At 33.0% G+C, this 25,780-nt stretch overlaps 1 protein-coding gene and 2 non-coding genes across 3 annotated transcripts; all 3 read right to left on the bottom strand.

Moving 5' to 3' along the window:
- Positions 1–6,011: 6,011 nt before the first annotated feature.
- On the bottom strand, positions 6,012–6,418 carry LOC125997892 (40S ribosomal protein S26). The gene has a single exon (XM_049766077.1). The coding sequence runs from the start codon at positions 6,399–6,401 to the stop codon at positions 6,054–6,056; it is 348 nt and encodes a 115-aa protein (XP_049622034.1). The 5' UTR covers positions 6,402–6,418; the 3' UTR covers positions 6,012–6,053.
- A 4,761-nt stretch (positions 6,419–11,179) lies between these two features.
- On the bottom strand, positions 11,180–11,286 carry LOC125998305 (U6 spliceosomal RNA). The gene has a single exon (XR_007491896.1). It is a non-coding gene; the product is annotated as a U6 spliceosomal RNA (small nuclear RNA).
- Positions 11,287–20,173: 8,887 nt separating this feature from the next.
- LOC125998397 (U6 spliceosomal RNA) lies at positions 20,174–20,278 on the bottom strand. The gene has a single exon (XR_007491974.1). It is a non-coding gene; the product is annotated as a U6 spliceosomal RNA (small nuclear RNA).
- Between the last annotated feature and the right edge of the window lie 5,502 nt (positions 20,279–25,780).

Consider the following 25,780-nt stretch of genomic DNA (forward strand, 5'->3'; position numbering starts at 1 on the left):
TAGCTTTTATAAGAAGATAAATTTTGAGGTGATACAATGGAAAATAATTGTGTTAATTTAATAGGATGAATTTTAGTATTTTATCAGAATCAAATTACTCTTTTGTGTGTGAAATTATCCCTTATAATTATGTTAATGAATGGTTCACAATTCTGAAATGAGTCTTTATGAGGCATCAACCTTTTATACAACAGTCATTTTATTCATCATAAGGTTTTTATTCACTAATGTTGCTTGACTTTCACATAGTACTAGTAGAATCACCAGCACCAATTCACACATGGATATTCAAGTTATGAAACAGTATTCAGGATTATTTGGGGGGCTCATCTACATGACCCATAATACTAGATTGGGTCTCCAGGTCATCAAAATGCAAATAAGTAGTTGATAAATAAATGATAGCAGAGAACATATAGATACCTTAAGTTCATATCTTCAGGCTCTATTTGAGAAATGCAGAGAATTCAAGATGATCAATTTTTGTACCTCTAGGTAAAAGTCTTGAATAGTTTGTTGGAAAAAATGTTTTTATTGTTTTAATTTTTTTAAAGAATATCATTTAATTTTGTATTTACTTTTTAAAACATTGCTCTTTTTCAGGGAAAACAGGAGGCACTGGAGAGACATGAATAATTTACACAGAACCTCTAGAATCTCAATCTATCAGAGAGGGAAACAAAAAGTTTTGAAAATTTCCTCCAAGGGAAATTGTAATTCTTATCAGGAAAAAAATAAGTAGTGTACTGTGAGTAAACCTAGAAAGTAGGTTTTAAAATGTAAACTATTTTATTTTAAGCTCAGAGCTTGCAGGGATTTGATGAGTCAACAACTTTCTAAATATAAAAATAAATTTAAGGCTTTCTTTTCCTCCCTTCCAGTGTTTCTGTTATTATTGTATCTTTTGTTAAATCCTGTCTATACCTTATCAAAGAAGCTTCTAGTTTATAGATAGGATTCTTGGAACTCAAGGCTCATCCTTCTCTAGCTTTAGATTAATGAGGAAAACTACTTGAAATTTGTTTAACTAGAAATTCAGTAAATAGGGTTTTTTTTTTGTGTGTGTGTTTGTTTGTTTGTTTTACTTTTGTTTTGGGGCCACACCTGAGTCATATAATGCCAGAAATTGAACCCAGGTTGGCCTTTTGCAAGGTAAATAATCTACCAGCTGTACTGTTATTGTTCTAGCCCCAATAACTAGCCAGTTTTGAACTCGACATGCCTCTCTGTTTTTCTTTTCTGTGAATCTCTCCCTCCCGTCATATTTCAAGTTAGAATAAAATGAGCTGTACTTATTTCTTATAATAGCTAGAGTAAGTAGAAGGAAATCATGAACGCAAATTAATTCACACACTTTCTAGCAAGTGTCAAGTATGTCAATAAATATTGATAGTGTTAGAAGTATGATCAGTACTCAACAACAAAAGAGCTAAAATTTCTTCTCAAGGGGAAAACATGCAATCCAACTATCTTTGATTGTTCAGTTTTGGGTATTCTGAGTTCTAAAGGAGAACTAATATAATGTTTGGTTTTATATCAGTCAAGCCAAGACTTTCCATTGAAGAACATTATCATTTTCATTATATTAAGATCAAACTGGTATGGCAAAAATAGAAAGGTAACAATAAAAACCGCCTATAAAATTACAGTATTTCTGACAGTATTTCTGCCATGAGTAACCCCTGAGCGTCATCAGGTGTGGCCCAAAAGGAAAAACAAAACATAACAAACCTATCTTCGAGATATACAGTTTTGTTCTGGATATTTTCCCCTATCCTTTCCCTTACTCTTATTGAAGTTTCTGCTACATGATTTCCCAGAACAATCACACACTTGGTTGTAGTGCTCACTAACTTAGTTATGGTACTCAGTATTTCTGACAGTACACTTCAAGGATGGAGAAACTCTGTATCTCCTAGGCCAAGGGAATTTCCTCTATAATGTCCCCAATAGTTACTATGCCTATGCAGGGGGAAAAAGCAAAAAAAGCACAAGATAATCCGTTTATCCACTTATATATTTATTTATTGATTGATTGTTTTGATTTCTTTATTTTGGTGTAGATATTGAAGTTGATATCTCCAATTTTATTTTATTTTATTTTATTTTATCTTTATCTCTGTTTGCACTCCAGCATGGTTTGATTTCAGGACTGAGACTATTGTGTGGTGCTTGTTTCCATTGCTGTAGTGCTCACTGGATATTTTATTTGATATTTCTTTCTGTATTGTTGTGGTGTTTCAATTACCTTTTTCCAGTCCTCTCTCAAACTGAGGTTGAAAGCCTCTAGAAGGACTCTGCCCATTTTCAGCTTATTTGATTTTTTACCCCATTCTATTGCTTTTCTTTCCTTCAAACAAAACCACGTATCTCAAACTATCTAGCTCCGCCTCTCAAATAGAGGGGGAAGCAAGAGAGGGTACCAGGACAAAACACATATATGATCACTAGTAGTAAGCTAGACACTTACTCTAGCAGCCGTGGGTGGTGGTGGTGATGGTGGGCAATATGGGATGCAGGAAGGAAACGGGGGTGGAGGGAGGACAAATTTGGTGATGGAAATTCCCTTGATTCAATGTTAATATGTACATAAAATTCTACTGTGAAAGATATGTAAACTAATATGGTCAAAATAAAAAATTTAAAAAATTACAGTATTTCCACTTTCTTTTATATTAGCAATAACTTTGCCTCTGGAATTTAGTGCACTTATTTATAAAATAAAATCTATGGGAGGCATCTGAAGATTTAAACATGTACTTAAATTAAAAGATTTTCCAAAAACATTCTTTATTGGTTAATTTTTCATCCCATTTACTTCAAAGTTTACAATTTATGGGCTGCTGACTTGTATTCTTGCTAGAAAATCCTTTTTATGATTTGTTGATAATTTTTAAAAGTTATATGTATCTACAGTGTATTTTAATGTATCTAAAGTTGGAAAAATTAAATATCTCCATTTTTATTCTGGTTTTGTCAATCTTAAAACACCATAAAAAGAGGAAAATATTTCATTAGGGAATACTTGTAATCCTCATACTGTGTGTTATGAACATGGAGCACACAGTCCAATATATGGCATATGTTTAGTGAATAGATACCCTTTTCCTATTTTTGTTCCCCACTACCTTGCACTTAACATGAAAATGTAGCTAGATAGAGATGTGACAGAAGATGGATAAAATATATTGGATAAAAGAAAGGAAGGAAGGAAATAGGGAATGAAGGAAGAGAAAAAGAAAAAGGAAGGAAGAGAAAAAATAAGGAAGGAAGAGAAAGAAAGGAAGGAAAAAAGAAAAAAGAAAGAAAAAGAAAGAAAGAACAAAGAAAAAAGAAAGATATTTCTAGGTAACTTTTTTTTTGAAAAAAAAAATATATAAGCAGCTGTGCTAAGCTTTTACTCCTAACTCTCTACTCAGCAAGCATTCAGGCAGTGCTCAGGGGACCATATGGAATGCTAACAATGCATATGCAAGGCAAACACCCAAACCATTATACTAGTGTTCTGGCCCTCTAAATTTATGGGTGCTTTGTTGTAAGTTGTTTTCTGTTCAACATTTTCAAGGTAAAATTTGATTTCTCTTATCTCAAAATACATTTATATATAACTAAAGTATATTATATTGTGGTGCTCATATAAAATTTATTTCAAATAAAACATTATTTATTTTCTCTAAGCTTCTATTAACTTCAAGCTGATGTACCTCAGAAACCACAGACGTAAAAGCTTTCTTTTCCTGTAGCTCATTTATAATAGGCCCTAGATATTACACCATAGATCTGAATAGATGTATGTAATACAATATTGCCTTATTTAACACAACATTTTATATTCAAAATCTCTAGCACAGTCATTATAATTATTTGTAAAACTATCTTAGAGGGGACGGAACGGTGGCGCAAGCGATAGAGCGTCTGCCTTACATGTGCTAGCCTAGGATGGACCTTGGTTCGATGTCAGGCGTATGTCCCATATGGTCCTCCAAGCCAGGAGCGATTTCTGAGTGCATAGCCATGAGTAACCCCTGAGTGTCATCAGGTGTGGCCCAAAAGGAAAAACAAAACATAACAAACCTATCTTCGAGATATACAGTTTTGTTCTGGATATTTTCCCCTATCCTTTCCCTTACTCTTATTGAAGTTTCTGCTACATGATTTCCCAGAACAATCACACACTTGGTTGTAGTGCTCACTAACTTAGTTATGGTACTCAAACTGGGTCTCTCTTAATTGTGGTACTTGTATACATTTGGTTTCAGTGCTCTGGAGATTACACACTTCATTTGGCACTGTGGATTACAATAGAAGTGTGATCAGGACAACACTCACCATACTATATATGTCAGGCTTGAATTTGTGATCTTGTATTACAAGTTCACCATTGAGCCACATGTCCAGGACCCAATATTTATTATAACATTTTGAAAAAAAGTAACAGCTTGGATCTATTTCTTACAAGTATTTTAAGAGTTTTATAATTGGACTCCATTTTCTTTATTCTTATAGTGGTTGTTCTCACTCCCAATCAGTGCTATCCTGAGTTTCTGGCTTTTCCATAGACACCAAGATGGACATAGTCATCTTTGCAGAAATTGTTTATTCAGCATCATCTTCTTGGTGGATAATGATATGAATATTTGTATGGGTTTTAGTTATCATTCCTATGCTTGAAGGTCATTCCCTGGACTAGTGTTTTTTTAATAGGCCCTAGGATGAAGGTACCTATATATACAGGAGTTAATTTCCATTTCCAATCAGATAGATTTATCAATTAAATTATTTTGTCATTCTAAGAACTTGTCACACATTCACACTTTTCTATAAGCCAAAATTCCTTTGGATAAAAATAATCTTCCTTGGTCTGAATAATTATACCAAACCTTTAAACCAAGCTAAGGAATATTACTATGACCCAGAGAGTAATGGTACAGCATGTAGGGTAGTTGAATTGTATGCTGCTAATCTAGGGTAAGTCTCTGGAACCTCTATGCTTTCCCACAGTTCACTATGAGTGAAATTGTGTAGTTCAGCACAAGATGGAAGATAATGGAGGGTCTCAAGTTAAGCAAAATAAGTTGGAGGGGAAAATATATACATATTGAATGATCTTATTCATTAGTGGCAAATAGAATGCAAGGCAATAGACAACATTAAATAATAGCAAACCTTTGACATTAAATTGCATAAATGAGAGTACCAAGTAAGGAAAGAGGAGACAAGGGAGTTTGATGAGGTATATTATAAGTAAAAAGGAGATTGGCTCAGGCACTTATTTGGGTTGAATTAGGGAATAATATACTTTAAACCATAGACATAAAGTTATTTTAAACAAGTAACATAAACTTTAAGTAAATAATAATAACGATGATTGATGTATCATGAATAGGACTAGAGATGTGACTCAAGTATTAGACTGAATGCTTGTGTGTGCAGTACACTGAATTTAGTCCTTGGTATAACATGTTCTATGGGAAAATATCAGGTATGAGTCTACAATAGTTAAATTCATTGTCAAATGACTGTAGCATGTATGTTTTTATTGTTTTCTTCATAAGTTATTGGGTAGAAAAATTGTACTTTAGGCTCTTACATTTGAATAAGATTGTTTCTTTTATTTTTCTCTATCAGAAATATAATTATATATGTAATATATTGTTGTATATATTGAAATAAAACATGTCAAAACCTAACTATACTATTTTCAAAAATAGAACAAATGAAATATCAATTTATGACTAATTATATAAATTAAATTATAAATGAATAAAATTAAGAGTATATGATTCCTTGAGTTGTTTTTCTATTTTTTTCTCCTGCTATATATTCTTGATAAAGTAAGCGATATTTAAGATGTCTAAATAGCATGTTTGGAGAATAATATAAATGTTTTCATTTCATGCTTCTGTAGCCAGAATTTAGTAAAATAATTGAATAATATGTAATTTAATTAATATTTTATGTGCCTACAGATTTTTTTAAGTATTAATTTCCATTTTATTTCCCCTCAGAGGACTTTTGACTTTGTCTTCAATTCTTAAATGTTTTTAGCTGCTTTACATAGGTTTTGGTGGAGGTCTTGGGGCAGCACCTGCAGGTCTGAACCTTGGTGGAGGTGTTCGGTCCTTGCGGGCCTCGCGAGAGCGATTCCTTACTACCTTGCTGTGAATGGCACAACTCACACAGTAGTGCAACTTTACATACAGCTTGGGAAGTACATAAGCATCGAAGACGCTGGCTTCGGAAATGTCCCTCACGGCAGCGGCCTCCACGATGTTCCTAATGACAAACTTCTTGATGGCCTTGTCCTTGGGCACGCAGCGGGCACAGTTGGTGCAGCGGATGGGCTGCACGTGCCCGCAGCCCTTCTTGGCCCGCCCGTTGTTCCTTCTTTTCTTGGTCATCTTGGAAAGAAGAGTCGAAAGAGTGTGCCTACAGATTTTTATAAGAATATAATATTTAGATACACAGTACAATTTCTGTTACAATTTTCTTAGAAATCTCTAATCTGGGCTTTATTTTATTCTTTTAGATTAAGAATAAATATGTTCATTCCTACATAACATAATTTTGCAAATTTTTGTATTATCTTGTGATTCAATATAGAGTAACTGTACTTTGCACTTTATGTTCTTTTTTCTTTGTAAACGACATTTTATTTAATGGACAGAGAACATTAATCTAATGGAAAACAAAATAAATATGGGTAATTAAATTATTTTTTCATGAGCATAATTTGAACTTAATACAAGTAATTTTAAAGTGACAATAACTTATATTGTTTACATAACATTAAAATACATTATATAAATATAATAAATGTTTACTTATACAGAAAAAAATTGGCATGAAAAATCAAAATAGGCTTAAATTTAGAAAAGTTTAAATAAATAAATAAATAAATAATTCTTCTTTAAAATAATTTTATAATAAATGCATATTGAATTTTATATATAATGTGTAAAGGATGCATTTTATAATAAATCCATATTAAATTCATTCTAAATTTTATTAGAATATCGAGTTAAAGCATTTATAATAATTATGTTTGTGTATATGTGTATATAATAATAAAATTGACATTTCAGTTAGACATTAAAATGCCATTAGATCCATTTACAAAATAAGATTTCAGACCACAATATAAAGCCATCAAAATATATTTAGTTTTCTACTCTTATATTCCTAATTCAATAATACTAAGCCAAACAAAAGAAACACTAGTTCACAAAAATTCCAATCATGGACAAAACATTTTATGAAAAATGGTTTTGAACAGTAATTGGAATAATAATTTTTTCTGTATTCTAAATTTAGTGGGAGCTGAAGCCTATGTATAGATAGTGTAAAGCTCAAATTCTGGGACATTCATAAATGATATTCAGCTAACTAAATAAAAATAGAATAAAAGATTTATAAGATCAACCAATAACCCAATCGGCCTACCATATTTCATTGTAGATTTTATTGTAGATTAAATAAATAATGAAGTTCCTATAAAGTTGAAAAGAATTTCATAAACACAGTGAAGTATATTTATATTATATTACTTTACTACTGATATGTTTGTTTAATCTTCCTATTAGAATTACTTTTCAATATAATATGTTTTAGCATGCATTTTTTGGGGGGGACCACACAAGGTCATGCTCAGGGGTTACTCCTGGCTATGTGCTCAGAAATCGCTCCTGACTTGGGGGACCATATGCTGGGGGAATCAATCCGTAGTTCATTTAGATTAGTGTGTGCAAGACAAATGACTTACCACTTGCACCAGCACTCTGGCCCCATTAGCATGCATTTCTAAGTTATCACTTCATTAATATATATAGCATTTTTAATAAAATTGAGGTGTGCACATATAAACAGGCTTCTTAGTGATACTAAGTTTTAGGTGTTTTTCTAATTTTTCTTTTAAGAAATATTTAAAATAACTATTTTATTCATCTATTCAAGTTAGAGAAATTTAATAATAGGTTAGTTATAAATCGGATTTAAAATAATTTAAAAGGAAAAGAGTATGTACATCACATTGGCCAGCTATGACTATTGTTATTTATTTCTGCTCTTGGGGAATGAGCCCATTATCTCATTGGCCTCATGCATGCAATATAATCATTCAACTATTGAGTTACATAAAATCCTGCATTTTAACTAGAATGTAACAAATGATAAAATTAAATAATCCCAAAGTTAAGGAATATTATTTTGGTGCCCCTGACTTTTTTAAGTACTACATCATGTGAGAATTTACCAATCTTAGTGTTTGTAATGTACAACTGAATATATAACATTTAATAAGCCCCTTTAAAATATAAATCGTATATTTTTAAAAAATTATTGATGTTTGCATGTTATAACAAAAGTTCTCATTTTCTTCACATCTATAATTATACAAACTTGACAAATCAAATGATTCCATATTATTTCTCTGTGGCCACAGCAGTAAAATTTGTGGTCAACATTTGAAGTAAGGCTCTTAGCAGGGTTCTCAAACCTGAGGCCCTCGGGCCATTTAAGACCCTTCGTACAACATTTTGTGGCCCTGCCCTAGAGGAATCTTTTTTTGTTTTGTTTTGTTTTGTTTTAGTTGTTTGGTTCACACCCCCCAATGTTCAAGGCTTACTACTGACTTTGCACTCAAGGATCACCCCGACTTTGCCTCCTGTGGCACCCAGGTAAATTTAGTTTGAGACCCCTGGTAGGGCATTAAGTCAATATTTGTCCTTCAGATATTAATTGCTCCACTTCAAGTTTAAAGATAAGTGAATAAGATATAATATTCACAAATCTTGTTTTGAAGTTCAGAGATAAAATAATATCACAGATCTTTATAAAGAAAATTTTAAAGTACACAGTGTTTTTAGCAAGGCTAGGAAGTTCAGCACACAAAGTAATTAAAGCCCATTCACCTTGTTGACATTATCTTTAAAGCAACAATATTTCATAAAAGAAAACATGACAATCACTGTTTTCAAGCTACAACTCAAGCATGACAGGACTCTTTGCCATAAATAATGGTAGGTTACAGAATAAAATGTCATAAATTTTAAGAATTTAGAAAATAGCTTTTCTATAGAGGGACAGTTTCAAAATCATATCAATAAGGAAGAATAAATCATAAAAGATCATATATAGAGTCTTATAATAAAAGTTGAGACTATCATAATTTCTAAATAAATTAGTAGATTAAATTGTAAATAAGGTAAAATTATTGTTTTTAGAATGAATAGAACAGCGGAGCCTCAAAGGGAATCAAAGTTAGTCAAGGTATGTAAGGAAAAGTCAGTCTAAATAGAAATAAAGGAATGACCATGGTTCTTAGAAGTTACTGAGAATCAGTTTTTGCTAAAGTTGAGTGCTAATGTTTTAAATTTAGTTGTGAAACTTACTCCTCCATCAAAAGAAAATGATCAAGTAAAAGAAAAACATTAAATTAAATGAAATAAGCCAGAAGAGAAAGATTAAGAAAATAACATAATTTTACTCGTATGCAATCTACAAACAGAGGAACTTAATACAACAATAAAACATTTGGACTGTAAAACAATGAGCAGTAACCAGAATGTTAATGGAAAGTTGGATGATTGCATAAATTTAGAACAAAAGAAAAACATTCATTTCCATGCTGCACACCTGAAACATGCAATGATATGCATGCAGGTACTTCAACAGAAAAGAACTTTTTGGGTGCTGATGTTTCAACAAAAATCACACAATCGGGCCCAGAGAGATAGCACAGCGGCGTTTGCCTTGCAAGCAGCTGATCCAGGACCAAAGGTGATTGGTTCGAATCCTGGTGTCCCATATGGTCCCCCGTGCCAGCCAGGAGTTATTTCTAAGCAGACAGCCAGGAGTGACCCCTGAGCATTGCTGGGTGTGGCCCAAAAACCAAAAACCAAAAAAAAAAAAATCTCACAATCAGTGTAACATATTTTCAACATTGTCCTCAGTTTTCTACTCATCCCCAATCCCATTCCCTTCACAGGCATGAAATGATTTATATTGCTTGATCATCCCATTTTGATAATGTATTACTATTTAGTTGTAATGTGCAGTATATAACACAAATGTTAATGCTAATGTTTTACAAAAGGTATTTAGGTACAGAAACAAATGTCATTGTTTTAAAAAACATAATTAGGATACCTTGAAACAAAATCTGAAGAGGTTGGAAGTTTATAGAAAACATTCAATTTAGTTTAGGAAAAGCAGTGGGAGAATAATAAATAGTAAGTACATTCTTTAAAATACAAATGGAAAATAGACTTTATAACTTAAAGTCTCCACAACTATTCACAACATACAAAAAATTATATTATTTAAAAAATAATGTGACTTTTGGCTTAAATGAGTAAATGACCTAGTACAAATGCATAATATTTGTGAGTAACCTTAAAGAAAAGCAGGAAAGTTTTCTGTTTGTTAGTATTTTGTTGAGGATCTTTGCATATGAATGCAAAGTATTTACAAAATACTAGTAAACAAAATTCTACAGCTCATCAATAAGCTGATACACCATGACCAAGTAGGATTCATTTTAGTGATGCAAGTATAAAATACACAAGTCAGGGGCTAGAGTGATAGCACAGTAGTAGGGTGTTTGCCTTGAATGCTGCCGACCCAGGGCACACCCAGGTTCAACCTCAGCATCCCATATGGTCTCCAGAGTCTTCCAGGAAAGATTTTTGAGCACAGAGCTGGGAATAACCCCTGAGCACCACTAAGTGTGGTACAAAAACCAAAAAATAAATTAAATTAAAATAAAATAAAATATGTGAGTCAATCAATATAATACACTATCTCAATAAAAAATAAAAACCATATGATCATATCAATAGATACTGAGAAATCATTTGACAAGGTTCAGCACCCAATCATGAATAAAACTGTCAATAAGATGGGAATTGAAGGAAATTTCCTAAATATTGTCAAAGTCATTTATCACAAACCCACTGTAAACATCATACTCAGAGGGAAAAACTTAAAAGCCTTTACACTAAGGGTGCATAAGACATGGTTGCTCCCTCTCACAACCTCTCATTAATATAGTACTGGAGCCAATTGCCATAGAATTAAAGAAGAAAAAGACATCAAAGGCATCACATAGAAAAGGAAGAAGTAAAGTCCATGTTTGCAGATGCCATGATACAGTACCTAGAAAATCCTAGACTCTTTTTTTTTAAATATGGAACGCTTCACGAATTTGCGTGTCATCCTTGCGCAGGGGCCATGCTAATCTTCTCTGTATCTTTCCAATTTTAGTATATGTGCTGCCAAAGCGAGCACCCTAAAGACTCTTTAATAAAGCTTCTGGAAACAATACACTTGTATAGTAAAGTTTCAGGCTACAAAGTTAATATGCAAAAATCCATGGTTTTTCTATAAAAATAATGAAAGAGAAGAAAAATATATTTAAAAATAATCTCATATGTAAGTTTACATCTTATTTTACCAAAAACAAAGATCAACCTGGTTTCTTTGTTTTTTGACTGTTTTTTTACAACTTGGTTTCATCCAAAGCAAAGATCATCTTATATGTAAACCTAGGCAGAAGAGGCTCAGAGCAGCTGCTCCACCTGCAGTGGTCCTTGTACTCCATAAAAACAGTTCTGGCTGGCAGCTTGGAGAAGATGTGAGGTAGAAGACTGCCAGACTATATGTATTTCATCCTTAGCCTAGTCTGGAGATTTCATCCATGACTCTAAATCAAACTCGTTCACCTCGGGTTGAAGATACAGTGTGTGTGTTGATTTTACATTTAAAATTGTGCCTCATGAAATCTAGAACTTAAAAAAAAAGAAATCTAGAACTTGGAGTAAACCTAACTAAAGATAAAAAAGTACAATATAAATAAAACTGCAAAAAATGCTTTAAAAATAAGAGGACACAAGGAAATGTAGACATAAACCCCATTGATGAATTGGAAGGATTAACATCATTAATATATCAATACTGCCTAAAGCATTATACAGATTTAATGCAATCCCCCTCAAAATGTCCATGAAATTTTTAAAGAAGAAGATTAGATGCACCTAACATTCATAGAGAAAAATAAATGTTCATGAATAGCTAAAACACTACTTGACAACAATAAAAAAAAATCAGAGTCACATTATTTGACTTTAAACTGTACTATCAAAAAGTAGTCATGCATGCTGGAACAGGGGTGGAAGGAGGACAACATTGGTGGTGGGGATGCCCCTGATTTGATGGATATCACTATGTACCTAATATATTACTTTGTTCAAAATAAAAATTATAAAAAAAACCCAGCATGGTATTTGACTAAAGACAAGCCCTCAGGTCCATGAAATATACTTGAATATCAAACAATGGAGACACAGGTTTACAAAAATTAATTTTTGATAAAGAAACAAGAAATACAAAGTGGAGAAAGGCAAGCCTCTTCAACATGTGGTGCTGGGAAAATTTTATATTTATTATATTACATTATATTATTATATTATATGCATAAAAATTAACTCAGACCTCTCCTACCAGCACACACAAGAGACAAATGAAAATGGATTAAAATCTTGATCTTAGACTGAAAGCATAAGGTTTACTAAAGGAAAACATAGGCAGATTACTCTATTACATTGACATTAAAGGCATCTTCAAGGATTAAAATCACTGATCAAGCAAGTGGAAGGAAATCAGAATACATTAAAATGAGAGGCTCCTGTACTTCAAAGGAAATAATAACTAGAAAACAAAGGCCACCCACAGAATGGGAGAAACTGTTCACCCAATAGCTACCAGATAAGGGTTAATATCTAAGATATAAAAGGCATTGAAAAAACTGAACGAAAAAATTCTAACCCCATCAAAACTGGGGAGAAAAAAGTGAGAAGAAATGAACAGACATTTACTCTAAGAATAAATACTGATGGTCAAAAAGTACATAAAAAATGCTCCTCATCACCAATATCAGGGAGATGAAATTCAAAACAATGAGATATCATCTCAAAAAACAGACTAGCACAAATTACAGAAAACAAACAACCAGTGCTGGTATTGGATGCAGAGAGAAAAGGACTCTCATTCTCTGCTGAAATAATTGCACACTTGGTCTAGCCTTTTTGGAAAACAACATAGACATTTCTTAAAATTTTAGCTAGAAATTGAGCTTCCAGTAGGATCCAGCAATACCACTCCTAAGATATACTCCAGGCACAAAAGAGTACAATATAAAAATACCCTATGCACACCTGTGTAAATCACAGCATTATTTACAATAGCCAGAATATGGAAAAAACTGAGTTGCCAGAAAACAGATGAATGGCTAAAGAATCAATGGTACATCTACACAATGGAATACTATGCAAACATTAGGGAAATGAAGTCATGAAATTTGCTTATACACAAATGGGCATGGAGTTCATTATGCTGAGTGAAATAAAACAGAGGAAATGGGGTAGGCATAGAATAATCTCACTCATTTGTGAGATATAAATAAAACAAGAGACAGTGTGCAAATATGATCCTGAAATAATAAAGATAAGGTTCAAGAAGTCCAGTTCAGGACAGAAACAGGACAGAAAGCTTTCCACTGAGTGATAATTACAGTTAGAGAAGGGCTTAGTATGACTGATAGTTGAAATTGATCAAGCAGGACAGGAACTCAGTGCTGAAAGGGGAGAATGTGACATACAAGACACCCCTCCATCAACAATAGGGCAAACTACAGTGCCAAAGAGGGGAGGACAGAGAGAGAGAGAGAGAGAGAGAGAGAGAGAGAGAGAGAGAGAGAGAGAGAGAGAGAGAGAGAGAGAGAGAGAGAGAGAGAGAGAGAGAGAGAAACTGCCTGCCCTAGAGACATGAAGGAGTGCTGGGGTGTTGGGAGGGAAATGGGAGATCTCAGTAGTGGTGGGAAAGGTGCACTGATGAAGATTGGTGTACATTGTATGACTGAAATTCAACAATCTACAATTTCATAACAATGGCGCTTAAATAAAACAGTGAAAAAAAAGAAAAAATAGGGAAGGCAAGGGAGAGGAAAAGGAAAGGAATGGATAATGGAAAATTAAAAAGGAAAGACAAAAATAAAGGTGACATTTTGCATTCAGGAATGAGGTCAGCTATATGATGGCATTGCTGTAAAGAACCCTGTGTGGAAAAGGCAAAAGAAAAGCCTGGAAAATATAAATCTCTCTGACAGGTTCACAAGTTGCTAGATAAAGCCTATATATGCCTATTTTCTGGAGGGGCATTTTTCAGGAGATGCAAGTAACTTTGTTTTTGTATCTTTTCTCCATCTATTTTAAAAAGCAAATTGGCATGGTGAAACTAAGAAATCACTTTGAAATGATGAATGAAACCTCTCTTTAAACAAACTAATAATGCTAAAGCCAACTTGTATTTGTTATCAGAGGGTTTTAAATTAAGTAGCTTTTTTTTTTCTCCTAAAGAACAATGATATTTTTTTTTTCTGCTCTTGCAGTTTACCCACTGTAAACTCAGATCAAATGTGTAAAGGTAGGTCAGTCATTCAGAGATATCTGCAAACTCTTTCCTGGGCCCATATTGAATTTAATTGAAGAAGCTCTTTTATAAATTCCTATTTTAATATGTGAATTCATTGCACAGCAGTGATTGTCAGTACACTCCCTCTTTCTGCATGTTTTAATGGTGTTAAAAATAGTTTGCTTTTACTTATTCAGAGAGCTTCCAAATGTATTCTTCTATTCAGGAGATTTTAATCCTTACAGTGCAAAATCCTTATTCCTTTAATTCCCATTAAAAACTTCTAAATTCGGGAAGTTAATAGCATGCTTCTTTTTAGGTAAAGAGAAACCAAAAGCCTAAATTACTTGCATCGTATTATAATTGGTGGCAAAAAATAGGATGGGATTCAAGCTTTGTGCTTTCTTGCCAATGTTTTATCCCCAAGAAAAGGCTGTTGAGTGTAGCTTTATATAACTTAAAAAATAATTCATCTATAACATGGAAGGTCAAGTTTCTGAAAATTTAAACGACTTTCACCTAAAGAATAAAGCCTTAACAATGGAAAAATAATGCCCTTTTACCCCTTTCACTTCATCTCCTCTGGAGGAAATTGTTCTCATTTCCTTGTTCTCCCAGCCAACCTCTTTGCATAAAACTAATTTTAACTTAAAGTAAATGGAAAGGAGGAACCTGAAGGGAAATATCATTGGCTTTACCTCCAAAATGTTATTTTAATTAATAATTTTAAATGTACAGATGATTAATGATCTGGATTTTGACCTGGATCCAGCTTTGTTTCCAGTGAGTGTTTTAGCCTTACTGAGTTGGCTTATATTTGCCCTGAAGGAAGCTGTTCTTTTATGACTGAAGAGCTTTCTAGTTCAATGATAATTTGAAGTGCTTGGAGCTAGAAGTATGAACTTCTGAATAGAATGAAAGTGCCTGAAAACCATCTGAAGGGCAAGCTAGCCTTGGCCTCTCTTCTCTATTTGTTAAGAACTTGGGCTTTTAACTTCTCACAAGTCTTCCTGGGAACCTCAATTTAGAATCAAACAACGTAGCTTCAGGGAAGTGTATGTATTCCAGGGCACTGAGAATCATATCAAGGGCTTTCCTGTCATTCTTAGTTTTCTTTTTTCTTTCCTTCATTCCACCCCCAAACTTTATTGATGCCTTTTACTGTTTTCCTTGTCTGACTTCTTATATCCTTTTGGTTTTTTTTTCATTCATTTGCTTCCCTTCCTCTTTTCTTTTTCTTTACCTTTGTTTGGCAAATCTATTTTTCTTTATTACTTTTTGTTCAATTTTACATATATAATATTACGTTATAGATTAAAAAATCTTTTTTTTGAAATTTTAATCCAATGTCTATCAGTATAAGAAAAGTTAATAAATAATGCTTCCTTTGTACCTGTACAACCTGTAAGTTACATTTTGATTTTTAGGGACCATGAGTGATGGTATTTATACAATACCTAATTCTACGTGGAGGAACTGAAGCAGCCTTTTCTATAATAAAAATATAGTATAGCTTAATAAAATGGCCGCACTCATATTTTTTCCATCCACAGATAACCTCCAGGGAGAATATAAAGCTGAAGTATAGTAATGGAGATATCCTGTACATAGCTTTTATCCATATCTGTTAATAAAGTCTACTCTTTCTACCTTAAGTCAAGTTAGCTTCAATTGCTGACCTAAATTATTCCTTTGGACTACAGTTTAGTAGGCAATCTAAAAATTCAGTCCCCTCAATTTTAATTAATCAATTAAATGTTGATGATTTAATGTGTAATTGTCCTTGATATGGGGAGAAAATAATATCTTAATTTATTTATAGTATTGAAGTTGTAAATGACAATCAGTTTCAAATAAACAAAGTGCATCTTTCTTTGCTTCTAAACTTGTAGATGTCAACAGATAGATACCCTGATCCATCCATCCTTCATTACATAAGTAGGACTGTACAAAACCAATCTGCTAATGATGTTAGATATTTTTCATAAAAAAAGTCAGTCAGAAGCCTTTATCAAAAAGTACCTTGTATACATGACAGAGTAAAAAATAGCAAGATAAGGTATATTATACATTTAACTATATATTAGATACAGATATATTACTGGTTTTCTTAAGGTCACATTCTCTGGAAATTGTAAAACATAGTGAAGATTAAAATTAACTTTAACTGTGAATCCAGAGAGGCAAGAATGATAAATAGAATAGCAGGGAGAGTGCATGCCTTGCATGCAATCAACCTGGGCTTTCTCCCTGGCACACCATATGGTGTCTTGATCCCACTAGGAATGACTGCAGTGTAAAGCAATGAGTAAGCTCTGAGTACCACTAGGTGTTGACCTAAATTCAAAAACAAAAAAATCCAATAAAAGAGAAAAAAAAGATCAGGTTCTCCTGAGTTTGATAACCACAACTATGTTTGTATTATACACCAGTAATTTATTATTAGTCACCTAATAGCTTCTGCTTTCAATTTTTACATAATTTTCTCATTTTTCCTTTAATTAATTCTTATTTTGAGAAATATTAAACTGTCCTCCATTCAAATAGGTTAATATTTACCATGATTTTTGTTAAGATTTCAACAGTAGGGAGTAGTTTAATTGAGATTATTGAGACATACTGAAGAATAAGTTGAAACATTCATATAGTTATTGAAAATTAAATATTTTTATTTGTAATTAATAAAACTTTTATTATATATCAAAAGAGGAAGGTCACTAAAATACAAAACTAATGGCATTTTTGACCCTATACATAACTAGCCTAGGGTCAAAACATTTGATAAAATGTATGTTTACTTTATGAAAAGCATGTTACACTTTGTTTCAGTGTTCAGTCCACGAACAGTTTGTATTTTTCAATTTTTGGTTAATAAAGAGACTCAGCTGCAATTTTAGGAATCAATAAAAATTCTCAATTTTTTTCTGAATTTAAGTAACCTTTATACTTCAAATAAAATAGTTTTTTTCAAGAGAATGTTGAATCATATCTATTGGTGCTCAGAAGCTACTCCTGTTCTCTGCTCAGGGATCACTCTGTCGGTGCTTGAGGAATTATATATGATGTTTGGAGGATAAAACAGGTTTATCAAATGAAGCACAAGCAAATAAACCCTTGTACTATTTTTTTAATCCCCAAAATAATTTTACGTGGTTCAGTATATAGATGAGATTTGAGATGTGAGCTTATTAAAAGAGATTGAATTAAATCTAATGAAATTTTAAGTTGTTTACAGTAATACAAATTGAGAGTGCCCTAGCTTATTACATTTTAATGATTTATATTACTTCATAATTTAGATATAAATGTCAAGATATGGCATAGATTTTCATGGATTTATTATTTGTCTAAATTGTTTGTCTAAATTGTTCTGACCCTTAGCAAAATTTTAGCATTATAAATATTCAAATTTAATTGAATAGTTTGTGGATCATTTTGGATAAAAGACAATCTTGCTGCTGTTGATAGTTTTCTCCTCAATCTACACTGCAGGATCAATCCTTGTAGGGCTCTGGGGAGCATCCATATGGTGTGTTAATATTGAACCTGGAGATTTATAGCAAGTAGGACTAGACAGGCACCCTAACCACTGTAATATGTTCCTGGTTTCAAAAGCTTATATGTTTCTTTAACATCTTAATTAATTTTTTCTCATACGCTTTATTTTTGAGTGGTCAGAAAATTCCTGGGTCCGGCGAGGTGGCGCTAGAGGTAAGGTGTCTGCCTTGCAAGCGCTAGCCAAGAAAAGATCACAACCGCGGTTGGATCCCCCTGAGTCCCATATGGTCCCCCCAAGCCAGGGGCGATTTCTGAGTGCTTAGCTGGAAGTAACTCCTGAGCATCAAATGGGTGTGGCCCGAAAAAACAAAAAACAAGAAAAAAAAAAGAAAATTCCTATGACTAGAACAGTTATTTTATGTTGGAAAAGAGGTTTAGCCTTGGGCTGAAGAGATAATACATTTGCCTTGCACACAGCCTATCCAGGACTGATGGTTGTTCGAATCCCGGCATCCCCTAGGTCCCTCGGAGCTTGCCACTAGCAATTTGTGAGTGCAGAGCCAGGAGTAATCTCTGAGTAATGCTGGGTATTACCCCCCCCCCCCAAAAAAAGAGATTTAGTCTTTTATAGTTCCAAAACATAGCCTATTCAAGCATGAGAGTAAATCACATATAAAACCCATTTTCTTTAAGTATAAACTAAAAATAAATATAAAACGCCTTCTTATAAGTTAAGGAAGAAATGAATAGCTGTGTGTACCATCTAGTTAAACAAATGTGAAGTTGTATAACTCAGAGTGGATTGTGTCTAGAAAGCAGTTACTTTACATATAGTTATTTCTTTGTAGCATATATTATCTTTCTAAAAAGTAATTTCAAATGATGTCAGTTATCATACTTTGTATTTTAAATAGTTGGCACTACATATTTTGAGATATAAATAGATAATGCTTATGATATATAACTAGCTTATATTCAAATTCTAAATAAAACACTTGGGGAAATTATTATCTCAGGATGGAATAATATGAGGCAACAGTACAACACTCAGCCAGTTTGTGACATGAAAAATAAAGCATTAATAATAATAGAACAACAAGGGCAAGAGCAATAATACAGCCAGTAAGGCACTTGCCTTGCACACAGCTAACATTTTTGATTCCTGACACCACATATGAAAAGTTATCTGTGTTCCCTGAGGAATAGAGCCAAAAGTCAGCAGTAAGCCCTGAATACCAAGCCAAGAGTAAACTCTTAGTACCTTTAAAAATTAATATTTAGTTATGATTAATAATCATAAATAATTAATAACTAATAATAATACAAATATAAAAGCAACAATGGTTCATTTTTCTAGATTTTCTTTTACCTAAAACAGCTGAGAACTCACTATACTAAAGTACATCAAATACATCCTCTAACAGAGTGTATGTGATATACAAAGGAATGATCCTCCAGGGATCCTCAAACAGTTGGCTGAGTGCTGGTTGTTTCATGGGACAAAGGAAGAAAAGAAGAGCATGTGAAGAAAACTATCAGCCTAATAAAAACCACAAGGCTAAGAGAGTCCCCTGTGCAAAATAATTTAGGTCTTTAAAATATGTTTGGACAAGAAAAAAATCTTTCTAAGAAAGATTATAATAAATATATAACAGAGCCAGCAAAAATATGCCCAAGAAATAAAAAAAAAAGCAGACAATAGGGCTATTAAAAATATTCCCAGGAAGAATAGAATAAAACCTTTTTGATGTAGGTATAAAAAAACCCCAGGAAATTGTCATATCTATAATTTAACGGTCCTGTTTGGCTTTGTGGAATACCCCAGCCATTAAATGTGTATGTGCTTACTAACTGGCCTTAATGTTTGTCAAGTTAAACAACGGTTACTTATTGGAATCCGGTTTGGGAAGGGATCTTGAGTAAATGGTCAGCATGTGAGCTCACTAATAGATGCTTAGGTGGCCATAAAGTTTGGATAGTTTTTCCTTATTTATGTCCTTTTTTTTTGCCTGTTTGCCTTGTTCTCTGCTACCAAATTCTGCTAGACAGAGGTCAAAGGTGTCAACTGATTTCTTGAGATAAACTTATGAGATATCTTTCCTCTATTGTTCACTGTGTTACATGTCTAAACTCTAAACCTAGAAAAGGAATTTATATTCCTAGACTTACACCACCACTCCTAGTCTCCATGGAAAGATTATATATATATATAATTTATTTCAAACTCATCTAGTAATTTTTGTTTTCTTGCGCAGGGTCCATGCTAATCTCTGTATCGTTCCAATTTTAATATACGTGCTGCTGAAGCGAGCACAGTAATTTCTGTTTTCTAAATAGACAATTCCAAGAAGGTTTATTGCGCCATATTTGTAGTTTAACTTATACCTTTATAGTAAATATGTAATATGAAATTGAGCACCTTTTTGAGGTTTTTCTACATACTAAATACATTCTTTTTCAGAATTAAGAGAGAATACTCAATTATTTGAGTGAAAGTCTCACATGCAAGAGTTCCTGGTATACTCCCAGCACCAAATAACCCCCTGAGCACTTTTGGGAGCTACCTCTATACACCACTGGCAGTGACCTCAAAATTAGTGCTAACAATAGCCTGCCTGTCCATTAGAAGTGAGCCTTAAACCATATATTTTTGTTGTATATACATATACACTTATTAGACATACATACAGATGCTCAATATTACTATTTTACATGGAAATTTCTTTGATTCATTTTTATCATTGTATTTTCAAATAGCTCTGCAATAATTGCTTTTTTGCTCCTTTCACTTATGTAACTTGAAGAGTTCTGGAAGAATAACATTCTTTCCCATTAAAAACTTGGTTTTTCTGCATAACCATAAAATATATAGAAAGTTCTGAAAATTGAAACATACCATCTTTGAGATTAACTTTAGTGGTTATGAATCATTAGAAAGAAAGAAATTGGGAAATGAACTTTTGCTGTATTATAATTCAAAGAATTTCTAAAGCTTTTCTAAAACTATTATAACTCAGAAACTATGTCACACAAATCCATAGTGATTTCATTATCTGCTACCTATTATTGCCCTGTTGATCTAAAATAAACTGTTGTATTATGTGACCTATAAAATGGTATTATGCATTTTATTACTTGCTTGTTGTCAGCTTGAAAGTAAGACAGTTATTAAATATTATACCAAGATGATTCAGAGTACTACAAATATTATTTTATAGAGCTGACAGGTTGCCCTTAATATCTCTAGTCATAAATGAAAATAACTAGATAAATCTAAAGGCAGTGATATAAATTCAACAGGCAGTGTTATGAGTAAAAAATGATATGAATCATTTTCCTTTCCTTATTTTCCTTATTTTTCTAACCCCTGTGCTATTACTTTAATAGCTTCTAAATAATATAAATTAGAAAGAACGACATTAAAGCTGTAATTCCATTGAGGAAAACAATGCTTCTTATAGTCATATAATGTCCCTGAGTATGATCAAAGCCTTTATAAACCATTATAGTACTTATGAATGTTGGAAAGTCTAAAAAATAAACAGGAATGGAGCACTTCTGACTATAGGCATCACTGATTTTAATGAAGCATCCTATGTAGGTAGAATAAATTTATCAACATGGATTATGTTTCTAAAGTAATACAGTTTAAATTTCAGTTTCTTATAGTTTACTATCTTCCTGAAATAGACACATTGCAGGCCATGAGCAATGAAGTAAGGGATATGAAGTAAAAATAAATATTACTTGCTTTCTCATCAGTACCTCCTTAATTCCATTATGCTCCATAGTCTGGATACATTTACAACCAAGCTGTCATGAATGTAATGCAATCCCTGGGCACCAAATAGGGAAGCATTTAACACCATCTTTTTTTATTTAAAGTTTTTCTCTTTAGTAAAAATAATAGTTGTATTTTTTCTTTCATCTTTGGTCTTCAAACTATATAGACCGTCCACATATAATCTGAATTTTTCTTCCTTTACCAACAAATTGTATGTGCTTAATATTATAGGCCATGGGAAAAATTATTCATCTATTACCTCTTCTTTCTTTGTTGATTATCTTTTTCTGATCACTGAAGATACTTATTAAAAAAAGGCAATAGATTTGAGGCCAGAGTGATAGCACAGCTGTAGGGCATTTGCCTTGCATGGCTGACACAGGATGGACCTGGGTTTGATCCCTGGCCTCCCATATGGTCCCCCAACTAGGAACAATTTCTGAGCACAAAAAGCATATTTTTATATAACCAAAGTGTTAAGTATCTTAAAGTGTACTGAGTAAAATTCACCTGCAATATATAATTTTACAAGGCAGTATTAGTTCACTAAGAATAAAGCAGTAATATATAAACTTAATTTAATAATTTCACATATTAGCTCACTAGTAATTGAATTGGGGTTTGTAGTTACTATAAAACACAGGCTTTTTTTCTTGGCAATATTTACTTAATTATATGCATATAAATTTTCTCAAAGAGGTAGAATGAACATTAGCACTTAATGAAATTGAATGAAAGCACATAAAAAGTATAATAAAATTTTGTACTGAATGATAATTTTGAATCTTTTAAGTAAAATATTATTTTAATATAACAATTTTAATGCTGAAATATTTTATGTAAAGAGAACTATTACAGCATTTAAGGCACTCTCCTTGCATGTTTATTGATCTGATTTAATCTTTAGCACTGCATTTGACCCCAAAGCATCACAGGGAATGGGTGACCTCTGGGCACTACCAGGTGTGACTTGATTCACATCCACTAATTTTTTTTAGAGACTGTTTTCCTCAATTAATTCATTCTACTTAATGTCATCCTAAATGTTGAAGATAACAAGAAAACTACATGCATTAAAATAAACATTCATCATTGGTGGTGGGAATGTTGCACTGGTGAAGGGGGGGTGTTCTTTACATGACTGTAATCATACAACTATAATCACATTTGTAATCACACAACTATAATCACATTTGTAATCACAGTGTTTAAATAAAGATAATTTAAAAAAAGAAAAAAATAAACATTCATTGTCCTCTGTGTCTGCCAGGAGTGATTTCTTAGCTCAGAGCCAGGGGTAACCCCTGAGCGCTGCCAGGTGTGACTCAAAAACAAACAAACAAAAATAAACATTCATGCATTTTATATTTTAATGCAGAGATGAACATTAGAAAAAAAAGTAACCAGAAGAGATTTTAAGGCAGTAATCTCTATTGTGAAATGAGCTGAAGAGCAAAAATCGGTGATAGCAGGTGAATTGTGCAGTAGTGGAGTGTGTAAGGAGGGAAAATGAGCATATTTTTTGTTTGTTTTAATTTGGGAGCACACTCTGTAGTGCTCAGATATTACCTCTGGTTATGAACTCAGGGGTCATTTCTTTTTTTATTTTTTATTAATATCTTTATTTAAACACCTTGATTACAAATATGACTGTGGCTGGGTTTCAGTCATGTAAAGAACACCCCCCTTCTCCAGTACAACATTCCCATCTTCTTACAGCACTTAAGGAACCTTACTGGATTCTGGAGATATAATTTGGATTGGTTACAAATGCTCTTCTTACTGTGCTATCATTCCTGCCCAGATGAGCCTATATTTGTTTGTTGTTTTGGGGGGCCTACACCCTGTGAAGCTCAGGGTTTGGTTACTCCTGGCTATACGCTCAGAAATTGCTTCAAGGTTGGGGGAACATATGGGACATTGGGGGGGGGGGTCGAACAGGGTCTATCCTAGGCTAGCGCATGCAAGGCAGATATCTTTTTTTTTAAATTAATATCTTTATGTAAACACCTTGATTACAAACATGATTGTGGTTGGGTTTCAGTCATGTAAAGAACACTCAAGGCAGATATCTTATGGCTTGTGCCACCACTCTGGTGCCCAGATGAGCATTTTTTAAAATAATCTTTTTATTTAAGCATCATGGTTATAAATATGTTTGTAATTGGGTTTTAGACATACAATGCACATCTCCATTCACCAGTGCAATATTTCTTGCTCCATTGTGTGTCTCTTTCCCCCTTATCAAAAATTAATTGAGTGTGTCTGGGGATCATTCTCTGAATATTCAAATTTATTCCATTGATCTGAGGAATTGTCTCTATTCTAATACTATGCTGTCTTGATGATTATTGCTTTGCAGTACAATTTAAAGTTGGGAAAGTAATACCTCTCATCTTCTTTTTTCCAAAGGGTTGCTTTAGCTCTTTGATAGAATCTTTTTCCTTTTTAGTCATTCATGTCAATTTTATTTTCAAGCATGTTAGAAACATTCTCAATTTGTGCTCACTGCAATTAATATATTAGTCCTGATTGGAGGTTCTCAATAATTGCAAATAACATCGTTATTCCAAGAGAAAAATGTTCCAAGAATAATCTTGTGTAGAAACTGTCACCAAATAACTTTTTTCACAAAATATAGCTAAGTACTTTATATTTTAATGTTTATTTTTTCTCTATATTTATTTGTATACAAGATGGCCATTGATTTTGAATTTTAATTTTGTAGCCTGTTGCTTTTTTAAATTTTTCTAAATGTCATATAATGTCATTTGAAAACAGTGGCAGCTTGACTTTTTTTTTTTACTATCTGAATGACCTTGATATTTTTTATGCCTCGTTGCTAAGGCAAGTACTTCCAGTACAATGTTAAATAGGTGTGGCAAGAGGGGGCAGCCTTGTCTTGATGCCAGATTTTAGGTAAAGGCCTTCAGTTTATCTCCATTGACTATATTTGCCATGGGCTTGTGGAAAATAGACTTGACTATATTGAGAAAAGTTCCTTCCATTCCCACTTGTTTAGAATTTTTTATCATGAATGGGTTTTAGATCTTATAATATGCTTCTCTGCATCTTCAGATATGAGCAAATGGATTTTATTTTTCCTTTTATTGATAGATTGTATTACATTGATTGACTTGTGTATGTTAAACCATCTTGCATCTCTGGGATGAATCCTACTTGGTGATGGTGTATGGTTATTTTAATGCACTATTGGATTCAATTCGATAGAATTTTGTTGAGAATCTCTATATGTGTTCATTGGGGATATTGGTCTGATTTTCTCTTTTGTGGAAGCATCTCTTGGTAGAAGGGTGATGAAAACTATTTAGTAGTGGGCCAGAGCGGTTTTGCTAGAGGTAAGACATCTGCCTTGAAGTGTTAGCCTAGGACAGACTGCGGTTCAATCCCCCGGCGTCCCTTAAGGTCCCCCCAAAGCCAGGAGCGATTTCTGAGCACATAGCCAGGAGTAATCCCTGAGCGTCAAAGGGTGTGGCCCATAAAACCAAAAAAAAAAATCTATTTGGTAGTGTTTCTGTTTTTTCAGTTTCCTGGAAGAGCATAAAAAGTATTGGAAGTATATCCTCTTGAAATATTTAAAAGAATTTGATAGTGAATACATGTGGGCCATGGTTTTAGTTTTGGGAAAGACTTTAGATTACCATTTTAATTTCATCAGTAGTGATGGGTCTGATCAGATGTGTGAGATGAATTTGATTCAAACTTGGTAGATTATAAGGGTCCAAGAATTTATCCATTTCTTCCAGTTTTTCTTGTTTTGTGTCATAGAATTTCTCAAATATAGAGGATATTTTGAGAATGCCCAATGAGTCCAATGAAACTAAGGAGGAGACAGCTTCAAACAAAAATAGCAGAACTAAAAACCTTGGTAGAAAAAATTAAAAACTTACTAGAAGGCTTAACTAGCAGAGTAACGGCTGCTGAGTCCATAGTCATTTCGTTGGAAAATGAGCTGCATAATACCTACATAGAACAGTAGAGTTAGGGGAAAAAAGTCTTAAAAGAAAGAAG

The sequence above is a fragment of the Suncus etruscus genome, chromosome 20, assembly GCF_024139225.1.
Source record: "Suncus etruscus isolate mSunEtr1 chromosome 20, mSunEtr1.pri.cur, whole genome shotgun sequence".
NCBI classification, from domain to species: domain Eukaryota; kingdom Metazoa; phylum Chordata; class Mammalia; order Eulipotyphla; family Soricidae; genus Suncus; species Suncus etruscus.

Coding starts and splice junctions, on each gene's coding strand:
- LOC125997892 (XM_049766077.1), bottom strand. CDS start 6,401: ATGACCAAGAAAAGAAGGAACAACGGGCGGGCCAAGAAGGGCTGCGGG.